The 19,740-nt window shown below is 37.1% G+C and overlaps 1 protein-coding gene across 1 annotated transcript; it reads left to right on the top strand.

Annotated features, from left to right (window-relative positions):
* The first annotated feature begins 15,551 nt into the window (after nucleotides 1-15,551).
* Nucleotides 15,552-17,038, top strand: MRPL17 (mitochondrial ribosomal protein L17). The gene is made up of 3 exons (XM_081280572.1): nucleotides 15,552-15,756; nucleotides 16,061-16,129; nucleotides 16,460-17,038. The coding sequence occupies exons 1-3, from the start codon at nucleotides 15,583-15,585 to the stop codon at nucleotides 16,745-16,747; spliced, it is 531 nt and encodes a 176-aa protein (XP_081136698.1). The 5' UTR covers nucleotides 15,552-15,582; the 3' UTR covers nucleotides 16,748-17,038.
* Nucleotides 17,039-19,740: the final 2,702 nt, after the last annotated feature.

The raw sequence follows: 19,740 nt of genomic DNA, 5'->3' as shown, positions 1-19,740 counted from the left end.
GGACTTAATTAAACTTAAAAGTTTTTTCTCAGCAAGAGAAACAATAAGAGAGGTAAATAGGGAGCCCACATCCTGGGAACAAATTTTTACTCCTCACACTTCAGATAGAGCCCTAATATCCAGAGTATACAAAGAACTCAAAACATTAGACAATAAGATAACAAATAACCCAATCAACAAATGGGCCAAGGACCTGAACAGACACTTCTCAGAGGAGGATATACAATCAATCAACAAGTACATGAAAAAAATGCTCACCATCTCTAGCAGTCAGAGAAATGCAAATCAAAACCACCTAAGATACCATCTCACTCTAGTAAGATTGGCAGCCACTATGAAGTCAATCAACAACAAGTGCTGGCGAGGATGTGGAGAAAAGGGTACACTTGTACATTGCTGGTGGGACTGCAAATTGGTGCGGCCAATTTGGAAAGCAGTTTGGAGATTCCTGGGAAAGCTGGGAATGGAACCACCATTTGACCCTGCTATTGCCCTTCTCGGACTATTCCCTGAAGACCTTAAAAGAGCATGCTACAGGGATACTGCCACATCGATGTTCATAGCAGCACAATTCACAATAGCTAGACTGTGGAACCAACCTAGATGCCCCTCAATAGATGAATGGATAAAAAAAATGTGGCATCTATACACAATGGAGTACTATGCAGCAATAAAAAATGACAAAATCATAGAATTTGCAGGGAAATGGACAGCACTAGAGCAGATTATGCTTGGTGAAGCTAGCCAATCCCTAAAAAACAAATACCAAATGTCTTCTTTGATATAATGAGAGCAAATATGAACAGAACAGGGAGGAAGAGTGGGAAGAAAAGAGTAACATTAATCAGTGACATGAGATGGGAGGGAAAGAGAGAGATGAGGAAAATTGCATGGAAATGAAGGGAGACCCTCATTGCTATACAAACTTACATATAAGAGGTTGTGAGGGGAATGGGAAAATAAACAAGGAGAGAAATGAATTACAGTAGATGGGGTAGAGAGAGAAGAAGGGAGGGGAGGGGAGGGGGGATAGTAGGGGATAGGAAAGGTAGCAGAATACAACAGTTACTAATAGGGCATTATGTAAAATTGTGGATGTGTAACCGACGTGATTCTGCAATCTGCATTTGGGGTAAAATTGGGGGTTCATAACCCACTTCAATCTAATGTATGAAATATGATATGTCAAGAGCTTTGTAATGTTGTGAACAACCAATAAAAAAAAATGTAAAGCTATATAAGCTAAACCGAAGGCCACCATCATTCTAAATGGAGAAAAACTGAAAGCATTCCCTCTAAAAACTGGAACAAGATAAAGATACCCTCTTTCACCACTTCTATTCAACATAGTCCTAGAAACTCTAGCCAGAGCAATTAGATAGAAGAGAGAAATTTAAGGGACATGTATAGGAAAAGAAGAACTCAAATTATCCCTATTTACTAATGATATGATACTATATTTAGAAGACCCAAAAAACTCCACCAGAAAACTTCTATAACTCACAAATGAATTCAGTAAAGTAGCAGGATATAAAATTAATACCCATAAGTCAATTATGTTCCTATACATCAGTAATGAATCAGCTAAAAGAGAAATTAGGAAAACTATCTCATTCATAACAGCCTCAAAAAAATTTACTTGGGAATCAATCTAACAAAAGAGGTGAAAGACCTCTACAATGAAAACTACAGAACATTAAAGAAAGAAATTGAAGAAGACCTTAGAAGCTGGAAAGAACTCCCATGCTCCTGTATAAGCGGAATGTCAAAATGACCATACTACCAAAAGTGCTATACAGATTTAATGCAATTCCTATTAAAATCCAATGATGCTGCTCATAGGCATAGAAGAAGCAGTCATGAAATTCACTTGGGAAAAAAGTCCCAGAATAGCCAAAGCAATTGTTATTGAGAAGAGCGAAGCAGGAGGCATCACAATACCAGACTTTAAATTATACTACAGAGCTATAGTAACAAAAACAGCAAGTACTATCACAAAAACAGTTACAAAGACCAGTGGAACAGAACAAAAGTCACAGAGACAAACACACATAACTACAGTTATCTCATGCTAGGCAAAGGCACCATAAACATACATTAGAGAAAAGATAGCTTCTTCAACAAATGGTGCTATGAAAACTGGAAATCCACATGTAGCAGAATGAATTGAACCCCTATCTCTCACCCTGCACAAAAAGCAACTCAAAGTGGATCAAGGACCTAGGCATTAGATCAGAGGCTCTGTGCCTACTAGAAGAAAATGTAAGTCCACATTTCCATTGTGACGACATAGGAAACAAATTCCTCAACAAGACTCTCAAGGCACAAGAAGTAAAATCAAGAATCAATAAATGGGATGGTATCAATCTGAAAAGCTTCTTTACAGTAAAGAAGCAATGAAGAATGTGAAGAGAGAGCCAACAGAATGGGAGAAAATCTTTGTCCTCTGCACCTCAGAGCATTAATCTCCAGGATATATAAAGAACTCAAAAAAACTTAATACCCCAAAAAACAAATAACCTAGTCAACAAATGGGCAAAGGAACTGAACAGGCACTTCACAGAAGAGGAAATATGATTGGTCAATGAACATATGAAAGAATGTTCAACATCTTTACCAATTAGAAAAATGCAAAATAAAACTACATTGAGATTTCATCTCGCTCCAGTCAGAATGGCAATTATCATGCTAAGTGAGATAAGTCATTCTCCCAAAAACCAAAGGCCAAATGTTCTCTCTGATATGAGGACGCTAACACACAATAAGGTATGGGGGGAGGGAAGAAGAGAAGTTTGTTGGATTTGACAAAGGGGAATGAAGGGCAGGAGTTGGGATGGGAATAGGAAAGACAGTAGAATGAATTGGACAGAACCTTCCTATGTTCATATATGAATACACCTCCAGTGAAACTCCACATCATGTACAACCACAAGAATGGGATCCTAATTAAAATAAATTATACTCTGTGTATGTATAAAATGTCAAAATATACTCTACTATCATGTATATCTAAAAAGAACAAATTTTAAAAAGAAAACAAATCTCAAAAGATAATAAGAAACATTTTTAAGTAGTTGAATTTAAAAAAAAAAAATAAGCTCCTGTTCATATGCAAAATTAAGTTGAAGTGATCCAGGGCTCTAGAGGGACACAGTTTGGTAGAATCAGCATAACCCTCTCTGACTATGTTTCACTCTTGAAATGGTGACTAGCAGTTTCCAATTTGGTTTACTCTCTTCATGTGGTATGTTTTTCCATCCCTGCTTCATTTCCTTGTACTATTGGTGAGCTGAATTGCCTCTTGCTCAAATTATAAGGTCCTTCAGGGTTAGAGAGGGACTGTGACTCATGCATTTTATTTTCTTTTCCCTTGCCTCCACCCTGAAGCTAGCACTCTGCTGTTTTGTTTTCTCTTTCAATATGAATTTATAAATATTTCAATACAAGTTTATAGAAGCAAAGCTTAATTTAAAAATTGATTTCTTTCATCTGGGTCTCTCAACAATTTCATGTTTATTTAAAATAATTATTATTTTATTTGATAGATAACATATTGGGAATTTATTTTTGATTAGGCGCATTGCTTGTTAGCTAACTTTTATCATTCCTCAACACAAAATATCTTACTAATTGTACTTCTGCATAGTACATTCCCTTCTCTATGACCTTTCACTACTTGGTCAAAGTTATTAAAAACAATCTCGATGGCTCACTTCTTTTGAGTCTGAACTCAGAAATGTCACTAATGATATTCTTTGCAAAGCATTTGATTTGCTTTTGCTGTGGGTTCTTTCTTTCACCCTAGCTGATGTATTTCTTCACCAGTGAGAATTGGTTCTTTCCTTAATCTCTTACTTTCCTATTTTAGAACACTTGAACCAGATAAGGGGCAATAGTACCATTGGAGGAGATAACAGATATAAATTAGAACCTTTTGGAAGGAACCTTGCTGCTCATCCAGTCTAAGGGTTCTTAATCTTTTGGTGCCTTTTGACCAACACTAACAAATTCTATTCTGAAAATAATGTTTTAAAATGCATGGAATAAAATTTTTAAAAACTTATTATTTTATATAAAAATATCTTTTAAAATCTCCAAATTTGTGCATCAATAATATATGCTGTTTTATTAGTACATTTAATAACAAGATCTGGTTGGGGTCTAATAAATAATATAAATTTTCAAAGTAGTGATAAACATTAATGATATTTTGAGGTATTTATACCAACTATAATGTGATACAAAAATAACTATAATTTCTACTGGTAGAGAAAAATTACTACTACTGTTGTGGTTTGCTGCCCAAATACAAGTTGAAGAAGATGTCACATTTCCATAATAGGAGCATATTTTTTTTCTCATTCAAGTTCATGGATCTTCTGAATTTTATTCTTTGACCCCTTTGGGTGTCTGTGACATCCATGTTACAACACCTGAATTATTGTGCAGTTAAGGAAACTGAGGGAGATCCTTGTGGAAAAAAAGTGAAAAGAAATTCTGTTCTTGAAACAGAACAAATGCATTTAAATTCCATTGTAGCTGAGTAATGAATATCAAGTCTGCACCTCCACTCCTACCATCTGTTTCTTTCATTCATTTGGTAAGTATATATTGAAATTTATTATGTGCTGAGCACTGGACTAGCCATTAGAAATTCACTGGAAAACTATCTTTATAAGGTGTACAATCTAATGAGGAGTTAAACATTAAGCAGATTAAGTAGAGTTCATTTTATATACTTAGAAAGGGATAGTATAGGCTTTTGTAGAAATATATAATGGATGAAATTTAAACTAGCCTAGTAAGTCAAGGAAGAATTCTCTAAATAAGTGATGTCTAAGCTGGGAACTGAAGTTAATAAGAGTTATGTAGATCAAAAAAGTAGAGGAGTGTTCTAAATGAAAGAAATGGCATATTTGAAGATCCAGAAGAAAAAGAACATGAGAGCATTTCTATACTGGAGAAAAGGTCGTTGTAGTTGGAGAAGAGTAAAAAGAAAGTCATAAACATTAATCCTGGAGTAAGGCATAAACCACAATATGCATGCCATATAAATCATTTCAGGGATTTGGGGACTTGTCTTAAAAAGAAGCAGGAAGTCACTGAAATTTTAAAATCTAATTTAAGCCGAGGTATGCCAACCCCCGAAAGTACACAATGATTTTCTAGTAGGTACACATTTGTATATGCTTTTATGATAATTACTTCCAGGCCCTCAAGTTTCCTATGTCTCTTTTACAAAATTGATTTGCCCAAGAACATATTTATAGTAGAAGCGTTTTTTTGTCCTTCTTCCCTGTATCCTCTTTCACATTGACACTTATTTTATTTTCCATTGGTTTATCCTTATTTTTAAAAAGAAAAAAATTTTTCTTGTCCATCTTGAATTTTACGTGTTATTATTTGGATATGCAGTGTGCCCCCAAAGCCCCTGTGTGAGATAATGCAAGAATGCTCTGTGATGAACTGATCAGATTGCGAGAGCTTTAACCTAATCAGTGGATTAATCTACAGATGTGGATTAAAGTGGGTCACTGGGGGTATGGCTTGGGGACTTATATTTTGTCCCTAGTGAGCAGAGTTCTCTCTGTTTCCTTGTTGCCATGTCCTGATGTGCTTTCCTCTGCCATACTTCTCAGCCATGCTTTTCTGCCTGACCTTGGACCCAGAGCTATGGAGTCGGCTGTCTTATGAACTGAACTCTGAAATTATTTTTTTTTTATTTTTTAGCCGTTGATAGACACAATGCCTTTATTTATTTATTTTTATGCAGTGCTGAGGATCAAACTCAATGCCTCGCATGTGCTAGGCAAGCACTCTACCATTGAGCTACGCCCCCAGCCCTGACCTCTGAAATTGTGAACCAAAATGAATTTTTCCTCCTCTGTTTTTTTTGTTTGTTTTTGGTTTTGTTTTTGTTTTTTTATCTGGTCTTTTGATTACAGTGACACAAATTCTGAGTAAAAAATTCAGGGGTCAAATCAAGAAACAATAAAAATATTGGTGTCTGATAGAAGAGAGATCAGCAGAATAGTGGAAAAGGATAGTTGGGGAAGGGAGAGGGATGAGTGGGGATAAGACAGAAAAAGGAAGGAATGGTGGAATAAAATTTACCAAATTATCCTGTGTATATGTATGAATATACCATAGTATTGTCATATATTTTTAAAGCATTAATTTAAAAAAAATTGTAAATAAATAGAAGGAAGACAAGTAGAATAGAGGAAAGAGAATGAGGGAGGGAAAAGGGGAAGTAGTGGTTACTGAAATGGAGCAAATTGTAGTCTATGATTTTATGATTATATCAAAATGAACCCCAATATTCGGTATAACTATAATGCCCTAATAAATTTTAAAAGTAAAAATAAATATCAGTGTCTGTTAATCTTCCTTTTCCCTGCTTATACATAATTGTTGTTCAGAATAAAATGTGGGGCTGGGGTTGTGGCTCAATGATAGAGTACTTGCCTTGCATATGTGAGGCACTGGGTTCGATCCTCAGCACTACATAGAAATAAATAAATAAATAGAATAGAATAAAGGTCCATCAATAAAAGGAAAAAAATTTTGATAAAATAAAATGTAGCATTAGAAATGGTATTTTTCCTCATGATGGAATATACTAAAATCAAATATATTGTAAGGAGTACAAAAATACTTTTTGCTTAATGACTTTATTTCTTTTTAGTTTGACAATTGTAAACAGACCAACAAATGCACTATTCCTAAGGGAAAGTGGTAAGAAAATCAGGGAGATTATTAGTAGGAAATATTGAAGGTGATGCTACTTCTATCCATATGACAAGTTCATGGCAAGATCATGTACTCTCATCTATCTATCTAATGTATCTTACCATATTCAAGATGTATAAAATCGTACTGGGAAATATAATCTTCTGTCTTGTGTGCCTATTGTTCATTCTCATCCATTTTGTAATGAGAAAAAACATTTTCATTCACTTAGGTGTCAGCTACATATTGATTTCAGGAATTAGGAAAAGAAAATTTTGTTTGTTTCCATCTTAATGTTTTATATAAGAAAAAAGACAACTTATACATATATTGGAGGTAAATTAATCATGAACATTTATTCAGTTCCTGGGAGAAATGCTTTCATTAGCCCTACCCTTTAAAATAGTTTTATTGAGATAAAATTTCTATAATATAAAGTTCTTTCATTAGCTTTTTAATTTTATTTTATTATTATTTTTAATTTTTTTAACCTGGTGCCTTACAGTTGTATACAATGTTGGAATTTATTGTTACATATGTTTTTATTAGTTATGGTCAAGGTTTGGATATTATAAATACATATTCATTTTTCACTCTGGCTAAAAGACTTTTACTTGTCATTTTTTAACTAATGAACCTGTGCTGGGGTTCCTTATTCACCAAAGCTTGGCTTCATAGCCCAACAACAGGAAACATACAGGCTTAAGGCTGCCACCGCCACGAAACTGGGATATCACTGCTTCTTTTAGGGACAACAATAAGGACCTGGTAAGACATCACTAAGGTCCCTGTGGCCTGGTTGCACCAGAGGTTTCTCTACTAAATGTGCTCAGTTATCCTATTGCTGAGGCAACAGAGAGTCTTGCATAGGATTGCCTATCTCTTGTTTCTCCTACTAACAGCCAACTTCCTATGATTTCCTCTCACTAGTCATATAATATAATACCTCCATATTCTCACATCCTACCTTATAAACATCTCAGCCAGCCCCCCAGTCCCTCTTCCACTATCAGAAACTGTAAACCATTACACAAACCTCTGAAGTATATGGTTGAAGATAATGGAACTTATCATTTCTGTATAAAGTGACAAAACTGTAAATGTAAAAATAGAATCTAACTGATATATGGCTGCTATAATATTGATCTCTCCCTTAAAAGTAAGGTATTGGTAACCTGTAGGCACTCTATAAGGCAATAGGGCAGAAGCTATAATACCTCAGATCTACACTGCAAGAAAGGAAGACTTTTACTTGTCATTTTTTAACTAATGAACCCTCTCTGGGGTTCCTTATTCACCAAAGCTTGGCTCCACAGCCCAACAACAGGAAACATATAGGCTTAAGGCTGCCACCACCATGAAACTGGGATATCACCGCTTCTTTTAGGGACAACAATAAGGACCTGGTAAGACATCACCAAAACAGACATCATGAAAACACAAGGGAGGAAAATGCCCCAAACAAACCAAGACACTACAACAATAGAATCCATAAATAGTGAAGTAGGTTAAATGTCAGAGAAGGAGTTCAGACTATACATAACTAAAATAATTTGGGAATTAAAGAACGATGTAAGCGAGCAGATACAGGCAAAAATCGATCACTCCAACAAAGAGATAAAAGAACAAATTCAGGTGACCATCAATCACACCAACAAAGAGATAAGAAAGCAAATACAGGTTGCAGGTGATTACTTCAAGAAAAAGGAAGAGATACTGGAAAAAAAAAACAGAAATCCACAAAATGAAAGAAACAATAAGCCAATTAAAAAACTCAATAGATAGCATCACCAATAGACTAGCCCACTTGGAAGACAGAAAGAACCTCCTCAGGCAATAAGGACAAAATATACAATCTTGAAAATAAAGTTGATCTCACAGTGAGGCTGATAAGAAACCATGAACAGAACATCCAAGAATTATGGGATACCATCAAAAGACCAAATTTAAGAGTTATTGGGATAGAGGAAGGTTCAGAGATTTAAACCAAAGGAATGCACAATTTCTTCAATAAAATAATATCAGAAAATTTCCCAAGCATGAAGAATAAATTGGAAAAAATCAAATACAAGAGGCCTATAGGATAACAAATGTACAAAATTATAACAGATCTACACCAAGACACATTATAATGAAAATGCCTAGAATACATAATAAGGATAGAATTTTAAAGGCCACATAAGGGAAGACCAATTTGGATCTCAGTAGATTTTTCAACCCAGACTCTCAAAGCTAGGAGATTCTAGGGAATTTTAAAGGCCTATAAGGGAAGACCAATTTGGATCTCAGCAGATTTTTCAACCCAGACTCTCAAAGCTAGGAGATTCTAGGGAATTTTAAAGGCCTATAGGGGAAGACCAATTTGGATCTCAGCAGATTTTTCAACCCAGACTCTCAAAGCTAGGAGATTCTAGAACAACATATATCAAGCTCTAAAAGATAATGGATGCCAACTAAAAATCTTATATCCAACAAAGTTAAGCTTCAAATTTGACAATGAAATAAAAACCTTCCATGATAAATAAAACTAAAAGAATTTACAGCAAGAAAACCTGCACTACAGAACATTCTTGGCAAAATATTCCACAAGGAGGAAATGCAATACAACAATGAAAATCTACAAAGGGAATGACTACAATAAAAGAAAAGCCCCAAAGGAGAAACCAAGTCAAGCTAAATACCAAAAATAAACAAAAATGACCAGTAATACAAATCATATCCCAATAATAACCCTAAATGTTAATGGCTTAAACTCACCAATCAAAAGACATAGGCTGGTATATTGGATTAGAAAAAAAGACCCAACAATATGCCACCTTCAAGAGATTCATCTCATAGGAAAAGATGCCCACAGACTGAAGGTGAAAGGTTGGGATAAAATATACCAATCACATGGCCTATGTAAGCAAGCAGGGGTTTCCATCTTCATATCAAATAAAGTAGACTTCAAGCCAAAGTTAATCAAAAAGAAAACACATGGACATTTCATACTGCTTAATGTAACCATACATCAACAAGACACAACAGTTATAAATATATATGCTCCAAACAATGGAGCATCTATGTTCATCAATCAAACTCTCTCAAGTTCAAGAGTCAAATAGATCACAACACAATAATTCTGGGTGACTTTAACACACCTCTTTCAACACTAGATAGATCTACCAAACAAAAGCTAAACAAACTACATAACTCAATAATACAATCAATAACTTAGACTTAACTGACATATATAGAGTATATTATCCATCAACAAGCGAATAGACTTTCTTCTCAGCAGCACATGGATCCTTCTCTAAAATAGACCATATGTTATGCAACAAAACAAATCTTAGTAAACACAGAAAAGTAGAGATACTACCCTGCATTCTACCAGACCACAATGGAAGGAAATTAGAATCAATGATAAAATAAGAAATAAAAGCTACTCCAACACCTGGAGACTAAATAATATGCTATTGAATGAACAATGGATTTCATAAGATATCAAGGAGGAGATTAAAAAATTCTTAGAAGTAAATGAGAACACCAATAAAGCATATCAAAATCTCTGGGACACTATGAAGGTAGTGCTAAGAGGAAAGTTCACTGAATGGAGTTCATTCCTTCAAAGAAAAAAAGTCACAAATAAATGACCTAACATTACATCTCAAAGCCCTAGAAAGAGAACAAATCAACTCCAAAAGCAGTAGGAGACAGGAAATAATTAAAATTAGAGCTGAAATCAATGAAATTGAAACAACAACAACAAAAATGAAAAATTGACCAAACAAAAAGTTGCTTCTTTGAAAAAAATAAAATTAATAAAACATTAGCCTTGCTAACAAAGAAAAGGAGAGAGAAAACTCAAATTACAAATATACATGATGAAAAGGAACTATTATGATGGATACTACAGAAGATAATTAGAAATTATTTTGAAATTTTGTACTCCAATAAAATAGAAAATATCAAAGACGTCAACAAATTTCTAGAGGCATATGATATGTCTAAACTAAATCAGGATGATATACACAATTTAAATAGATCAATTTCAAGCAAAGAAATAGAGGATGCCATCAGAAGTCTACCAACCAAGAAAAGCCCAGGACCGGATGGATACACAACTGAGTTCTACAGGACCTTTAAAGAAGAACAAACACCAATACTTCTCAAACTATTTCATGAAATAGAAAAAGCCTATATGTCTTTTGATTGGTGAGTTTAAGCCATTAACATTTAGGGTTATTTTTTTTTGCATATTATTTTTTTTATTATTTTATTGTTGGTTGTTCAAAACATTACATAGTTCTTAATATACCATATTTCACAGATTGATTCAAGTGGGTTATGAACTCCCATTTTTACCCCGTATACAGATTGCTGTGTCACATCAGTTACATTTCCATTGATTTACAAATTGCCTTTCTAGTGACTGATGTATTCTGCTGTCTATCCCATTCTCCACTGTCCCCTCACCCCTCCCCTCCCCTCCCCTCCCCTTCTCTCTCTCCATCCCCTCTACTATAAAACATTTAGGGTTATTATTGAGAGGTCAATATCACCCTGATTCCAAAACCAGATAAAGACACATCAAAGAAAGAAAACTTCAGACCAATATCTCTAATGAATATAGATGCAAAAATTCTCAATAAAATCCTGGTAAATTGAGTATGAAAACATATCAAAAATATAGTGCATCACTATCAAGTAGGGTCCATCCCAGGAATGCAAGGTTGGTTCAACATAGAGAAATCAACAAATGTAATTCATCACATCGATAGACTCAATTAAAAATCATATTATCATCTCAATATATGCTGAGAAAGCATTTGATAAAATATAGCATCCCTTCATGTTCAAAATGCTTGAAAAGCTAGGGATTAAAGGAACATACCTCAACATGGTAAAGGCAATCTATGCTAAGCCCCAGGCCAACATCATTCATTCTAAATGGAGAAAAATTAAAAGCATTCCCTCTAAAAACTGGAACAAGAAAGGGATGCCCTCTGTCACCACTTCTATTTAACAGAGTTCTTGAAACTCTAGCCAGAGCAAAAAGACAGATGAAAGAAATTAAAGGGATACGGATAGGAAAAGAAGAACTCAAATTATCACTATTTGCAGATGATATGATTCTATACCTAGAAGACCCAAAACATTCCACCAGAAATCTCCTGGAATAAATTAATTCAGCAAAGTAACTGGATATAAAATCAACACCCATAAATCAAAGGCATTTCTGTACATCATTGACAAATCTGCTAAAAGTGAAACTAGGAAAACTTCCCCATTTACAATAGCCTCAAAAAAATAAATAAATAAAATACTTGGGAATCAACTTGATGAAAGAGATGAAAGACCTCTACAATTAAAACTACAACACGCTAAAGAAAGAAATTAAAGAAGACCTTAGAAGATGGAAAGATCTACCTTGTTCTTGGATAGGCAGAATTAATAATGTCAAAATGATCATACTTCCAAAAGCACTATACAGAGTCAATGCAATCCCAATAAAAATCCCAATGGCATTCCCTATAGAAATAAAAAAAAAAGCAATCTAAATTAATCTGGAAAAAATAAGAGGCCCAGAATAGCCAAAGCAATCCTTAGCAAGAAGAATGAAGCTGGTGGCATTAGTACTCCAGACCTAAAACTATACTACAGAGCTATACTACATAACTATACTACATATGGATTTCCAGGTTTTGTAGCACCATTTTGAAGAGGTTACCTTTTCTCCAATGTATGTTTATGGTGTCTTTGCCTAGCATGAGATAAAACTGTATTTATGTGTTTTGGTCTCTTTGACTGTTGTTCTTTTCCATTGGTCTTTGTATCTGTTTTTGTGCCAATACCTTGCTGTTTTGTTACTATAGTTCTGTAATATAATTTAAAATCTGGTATTGTGATGCCTCCTGCTTCACTTTTTGAGATGTATTTTGTCTTGCTGTTATCCTCAATATCCTTGTGATTCTAATAGTAAAAAACCTCATTTTAACTGGTCCTACATTACCATTATTCCATCAGATACTACAAAGGCTGCCACAGAATAGAATGTAGGCATTTAGGGATGCTATGCAGTGCTATGCATACATCCAACCTCCTTCTCCCAGCAGAGACTATGGACAAAATGTGTTTCTAAAGGTGGGATCATCTTCGGCTGCCTCCCAAAACACTGCTTGGAACCACTTTCTTCATTTCTGCCAGATTCATTAAAGTTACAACCAACATTTTACCAGAAGCTCAACATCAACTTTCATGAGTTACTGAAATCCTGGATCAGCCAGGAATATCAACATCCATTCTGAGCACCTTCTCTAGATGCACAAACTGCTAGTGAGTAACAAGAGTTGGAAGGTAAGAACAGAATGCCCTTTGTATAACTTATAGATAATTTACTGCCATAAATGTTACTTTTGATAGTAAATTCAGAAGAGTTTATCACTTTTCAAGTTCACCTCAGGTGCATTTCATGATATCAGATTCCTGCTTTTAAAACAGTAGACTTAAAACAACTTAGTTGCTTAGTTGTATGGGATTTCTCTTTTCCAAGGTTTTATTTATTTATTTATTTATTTAACATCACTTTTCAGATGAGGTTAATCAGACACATAAATAAATATCTGCAAACAGACAAAATAAGCCTTGAACAACATTCAATAAAATATCAAGGTTGAAAATCGTTGACTATCAACCCACAAAAACTGTGGAGAAAGCAACTGCAATAATGAAATATGAAGACAATGACAGAGAAAGAAGAATCAAATTTTGAAGATTACCAGAAGAGGCAAGAAATTATGGTCTTAAATTGCCAGTAAAACTCAAAAGGACAATGTCTGATGCTTCAGTTGTTTTCACCAAGAGGAGACAACTTTTAAAACTGTGGATCAAGCTGAACACAGTGATGCATGCCTCTAATCCCATCAACTCAGGAGGCTGACACAGGAAGATCACAAGTTTGAGGCCAGCTTGGGCAATTTAGTAAGACCCTGTCTCAAATTTTTAAAAAATAAATAAAAAGGGATGGGGATGTAGCTCAATAGTAAAGTGACACTAGGATCTATCCCCAGTACTACATCCTTCCCCCCCCCAAAAAAAAAGGAAAAAAAGAAAGAAAAGAAACAACCAAATAACTCAAGTGTCAATGTTCATTGTCTGACTTTTGAAGAAAATGTTCACGAGTTTTTACCAAAGAAATTTATGATGCATTTTCTGATGAAAAGATCTTAGTAGAATTTTTTAATTGTGGAAACAATTGAAAGTTGACAGAATTATTCTCAAAGAAACAAGATTATGAATGGTATTCTAAATTCTGGAATTTATTATCAAGTGATTGTGATTTGTATAAACCTCTGCCAATACACCCATATATATACAACTTTTCCTATTTGTATATTTCTTGCTTTGTATGAAACTTTTATCAAAATTAAAATTAAAAGTTTTCTTTTTTAAAATTTTTATTGGTACATTATAATCATACATAACGGTGGGATTCATTGTTACCTCTTTGTACATGCACATAACAATATAATTTGACCAATTTCATCCCCTAGTGCTCCACCTTTCCCTCCCCCTTTCCCCTCCCCCCCTTCCAGTCCCGTTCCTCTATTCTACTGTTTTCTTGAGATCTGCCCCCAACTTTCCCCCGCCCCTCTCTCTACGTACTTGAAGTGATTTTTGGTCACTTATAAGTGAAGAAAGAGTGACAAATCTAACTCAGTACTGTCTACCGCATGTGAGAGGAGTGTGTTCTTTCCTAGAGCTGCCATAACAAGTATCACAAACTGTGAGGCTTACTTAAAGCAACAAAAATGTATTGTTTCTTAGCTCTGGAAGTTTGGAAGGGAGAAAACAATGTATCAGGAGGGGCCTATTTTCTGTAAGGATCTAGGGAAGAATCTGCTCTATGTCTTTGTCTTAGCTTCCGCTGTTTCCCAGCAACGCTTGGTACTTCTTTATTGAGTTGCAACTGCACAATTACAATTTCCACTTCTGTGGTCACAAGGCCACTTGTAAGTCTGTCTTACCTGGCCAGCTTCACCTTGAGTGAAGATTTCTTTATATAAGAGTACTAATCATTTTGGATTAAATGCCCACCCTATTCCAGTATGACTTCATTTGAACTGATTTTATCTGCAACGACTAAGGTCACATTCTGAGGAACTGCAGGTTAGAACTTAACACATGGAGGTGGAGGGGGGGACACATAATTCAATCCGTAAAAGGGGCAATTTTGACAATCATTGTAAATGTGCAAACAAGAAGTCTCAAAAATATCCTATTTTGTTATTGTTTTACTTTAATACATAAATGTAAAGTATGATCTTCCCGCTTTTTGTTAAAAAAAAAGAAGACGTCATTTAAAAGCACTAATACATTATTTTTCCTTTTAGGTCTATTTTTCTTTAACTGAGATTTTGACCCACGTCAATACAAAAAATGTTCATTATGTGTGTATTTTCTGAAAATTGTGTTTAAAAACGACGCCCGGGCCGCAGCCCGCAGGCGCCAACGCAGCAGCTACTCAGGGAGCTGAGCAGCGTCGCTAGGAACGTCTCCAGGAGGCTGACGCAGCTCGGGAGACCCAATGGACTAATAGCCTCGCTAGGGGGCGCTGGCTCCCTGGCCCTCTATGAAGCGCTAGCTGCGCCAGAAACCCGCCCAGCTCATCCCGTCCGGAAAAGGTTCCCACCCCTTCTCCTTCTCCGCCCTCTTCACACTGCCAACGAGGCAGGCGCTGATACTCATGCGCAAACACTTCCACCACGCTCCGACCCACAGCGCATGCGTAGCCTGAAATTGCCTCCTCCTGCTTTCGCCTTGGGAGTTACCAGTTCCGGCCTCCAAGGGGCGGGGAGAAGGGTGAAAATGCGGCTGTCTGTATCGGCCGCTATCTCCCATGGCCGCGTATTTCGCCGCCTGGGCCTCGGCCCAGAGTCCCGCATCCACCTTTTGCGGAACTTGCTCACGGGACTAGTGCGACACGAACGAATCGAGGCGTCATGGGCGCGTGTGGACGAGATGAGGGGCTACGCTGAGAAGGTGAGGCACGGGAGCGCCGTTCGCCGCGCGTTCTGGCCCGAGGGGAAGAGGTCCTAGTGGGTTTGGGAAGGGAGTGGGATCCCACCCCCACCCCCGGCAACTCCTTCCCAAACTCTGATCCCCTAGTACTCTGAGCCGAGCTCAGTCCTTCCTCGCCTCAAATGGGTGAGAGCTGTGGATTTAAGAGCGGCTTCAATTAGTTGCTTTGTCAGTGGAGTAAATGGATCGAGGTCCGGCTTGAGAAGAATAAGATGGGCCCCTCATTTCTTGCTCGGGTTGGATGCATGATGTTTTGTCCTCACAGCTCATCGACTATGGAAAGCTGGGAGATACCAACGAACGAGCTATGCGCATGGCTGACTTCTGGCTCACGGTGAGTGCACTTGATCGGCAGCCCAGTTCTCACTCTGCTCACCGTGGGGGAGGGATCACTGCAGGAAGGAAGACCGGGTGTGTGTAAGTTTAAGTCAGTCACTTATGGGACAGTGTTACGTGAATTAAATTTAGAACCGTGTTTAAGTTAGCTGAACTTCATGCATATGTGCATCTGCACAACTGGTTTAAAACTGACTTTACTAGATCAGAGAGTGGAGAAGATCTATGTGCGTAGATTTAGCCCGCACCTTTAGGAATAGTAGAAAAGTTAAATGTCTCTACAGTTATGCCTGACTTTGCTGTCTTTGGGTAAACTCACTCTCTCTAGGAAAAGGACTTGATTCCAAAGCTGTTTCAAGTACTGGCCCCTCGGTTCCAAGATCAGAATGGGGGCTACACAAGAATGCTGCGGATCCCAAACAGCAGTCAACAGGATCGGGCCAAGATGGCAGTGATCGAATATAAAGGAAACTGCCTCCCACCCCTGCCTTTGCCTCGCAGAGACAGCAATCTTACACTCCTAAACCAGTTGCTGCAGGGTCTGCGGCAGGACCTCCACCAGAACCAGGAAGCAAGCCTCAGTAGCTCCCACACAGCTCAGACACCAAGGATCTAACTGGAGCAGGAAGGTCTGTGACTCTTTTCAGTGCCTGTGATCACAGGCCTTTGGAGCTCTTTTAATGTCTGAGAAGAACTGAAACTAGAATTGTAAAATGGGCAGTCTTAATGGGGCCCAGAACCTTCTGGAGAGCCATATGGCCCTCTCTTTGCACAGTATATAAAATTCTTTACATGAATATATGTAAATTGATCTTTTTGTCTTTCCCTAGGATTTCTAGAAAATAATAACTATCAAAATGGTCAATCATCTAGGATAATAAATCATGGATAATGTTTCTGGATTGTAGTTGGTTGGTACAGTTTTGTTTTTCTTAATACTAATTTAGATGGGGACATGTAATTCCAAGCTGGATTCCTGAGATGATTGTGTTTCAACATCTAGCACAGGGACCAAACCCACTCCTTCCTACGCACACCTCACCTACTTCAGATTTCTCGGAGAAAGTTTGCTTCCTGATGGATGAGGTAGAATGAGCATCTACAAGTAAAACTTCTTAAAAAAAAAAAAAAAAAACTAGTACCATAGGAACTTTTAGGGGAACTTTTCAAGGCCAGGTCACACAATACCCTCATGTTTTCTCCTCAACACTAAATAGGTTTTGGGTTTTTGTTTCTTTGTTTTAAAGAGAGAGAGAGAATTTTAATATTTATTTTTTAGTTTTCAGCAGACACAACATCTTTGTTTGTATGTGGTGCTGAGGATCAAACCTGGGCCGCACGCATGCCAGGCGAGCACGCAACCACTTGATCCATATCCCCAGCCCCCTTAAATGGGTTTTGGAGAAGGACCTAAAAGAATGCCAACATCGTACCACCCTGACAAAAGGGGTAGAGACATCCAACAGAGAATGTTGAAGATCAGTATAAGCTCCTTCCTCTTGATGTAGGAAGGGGTAAAGGAGAAGATTTAAGTGAGAGAATCATTAGAACGTTAAACCTGCTGGGAATTTCCTGGAAGTTTTCATTGTTGTCAAAACTGGGCCTCTGTGAGAACTCAGAGATGGGAAATCCGGTTTCAGAATGGCCAGGATATGTGAGAAACAGGGACTTCTTTATTTTGTCCGCTATTTACTGTGAAGTCAGGCATAGCCCAGCAGCCTGCCACCGCCTTAGATTCAGACTGGACTAGATTGGTAGAGAGCCTTGAAAAGCTATCACCCTTGGCCTGAACGATTGATAACAGGGCCTGATAGTTACAGTATCCCTAGTAGAGTGGGAAAAAGAGATTTTATTTTAGGCTGTAGCTTCAGGGTATATTTGGCCCACTGAACCCCTCCATTAGGTCTGAGATGGTATACATAAGGTTGCAGGGGTCACTGGCTTAGCAACTAGACGTAAGCTTCAGGCACAGTACTGTTCTACTCCTATTTTGTCACAACTACCCAACAGAGCTTTCCATCTCTTTCTCACTACTCTGTTTGTCCTTCACAGTAGTGCCAAAAGCTCTTATCTTTTGAGTGCCCTTAATAGACCTGCAAAACATTTTTCAAATAAAACTGCAGTTCGAATATTTCTCCCCCAAATTTTTTCCCTCTTTCTGTCTTAGCATGATCATTGACCCAACTAGGTATCTCAGAGTTATCCCTGACACCTAGAAAGCACTTCCTTTAAAACTATATCTTCTATGTTTATATCTTTCTGAGTTTATATTGTCATCTGTCTGTGTGTGATTTAGAAAATAATTAAGAATATGAAGAATTTAAAAAAAACTACATTGGTGATTTGTCACTGGACTCCCACAGTTTTCCTCTTAGCTCCCAGAAATATATCTCTGGGGCTCTCAACAGTTCCATGAGTACTTATTAAGCATATGCCAATGCCCAACAGCATTTTAAGTACTAGAGATATATTTATCAAATGTCCGCTCTAAGTCAAGCCCTGGAATAGATCCTAGTAATATAAAATGAGAAGAAACAATCTTTGCTAATAAGTAGCTCACAGTCTAGAGGGCTACTGCCACAGTGGCTTTAAAGGGATACTGTACCTCTTTTAACATTTTGGCCCAAAGAAGAGTACACAAGTCCTATAACATTGCTCAAGGATAACTCCGGGAAAATACAGTATCAGTTTTTACTAATCTGGCCTCTAAATTACCTTGGTCAGTAGAATGTGTTCTAGGTACTGCTTTAATAAATTCCAAACCCAAGAGAGGCCCAGAATAACTGAATTCCCTCACCACTTTTAGAGGTTCTTTGTCTTGTACTCCCATTCTTTACAATAAGGTAACAAAGTAATGCCCTACAACTACCCAAAAGACAAATTAACCTTAACAGGTAATAGAGCAAATCCATTATTTACAATTAGAAAAGGGACTATTCTTACATCTGTCTTCAGAGGAAGTAAGTCATTTTTCAAATATGCAGTTACCCTTCAGAAATCTCAGACATACCTATCCTGGATTGCCACAATAACTTGATTCATTTCACACTGCAACTTTTGCAATGAAAACCTGATCATCTTAATTCCCTGGTGCTCACTAATGGCTCATTTCCTACAGATCAGAGTCCTGATTCCTTACTATGACTATACGCCATGACCAGGCATCTGCTCAATACTCCAGGTATATCCCTTCTAATTTTATGCTACAGAAGCATAGAAGTCCTCACTTTGGTTGTTACCTTGTATCCAACTCTTGATGTTCATGCAATACTTACCATCTAGAGACCACACCAACTTTTACCTACTTAACCTATACACAGAATTTTGGGTGGTTCCTCTGACTATCCCCTCCCCAAACCTAAGTTTTGTTACTTTGTCAAACTAGATGCCTCAACTGGGCAGAGTGGCACATACCTGTAATTAAAGCAACTTGGGAGACTGATGCAGGAGGATCCCAACTTCAAAGCAAGCCTCAGCAACTTAGTGAGGCCCTAAGAAACTTAGTGAGACCCTGTCTTAAAAAATAAAAAGGGCTGGATGTGGCTCAGTGCTTAGGTACCCTTGGGTTCAATCCCTGGTACCAAAAACAAAACACTAGATCTGTCTATA

Source organism: Spermophilus citellus (genome assembly GCF_964194105.1).
Source record: "Spermophilus citellus genome assembly, chromosome: 2".
NCBI lineage: Eukaryota > Metazoa > Chordata > Mammalia > Rodentia > Sciuridae > Spermophilus > Spermophilus citellus.
Note: the sequence above shows the minus strand (reverse complement) of the source record. Positions and strands in the feature narration are given on the sequence as shown.

Bases quoted from the DNA above. Each gene is read 5' to 3' on its own strand.
- MRPL17 (XM_081280572.1), top strand. From the start codon at position 15,583: ATGCGGCTGTCTGTATCGGCCGCTATCTCCCATGGCCGCGTATTTCGC. The intron at 15,757-16,060 runs GTGAGGCACGGG...TTGTCCTCACAG, and splicing joins TGAGGGGCTACGCTGAGAAG to CTCATCGACTATGGAAAGCT. The intron at 16,130-16,459 runs GTGAGTGCACTT...CACTCTCTCTAG, and splicing joins TGGCTGACTTCTGGCTCACG to GAAAAGGACTTGATTCCAAA.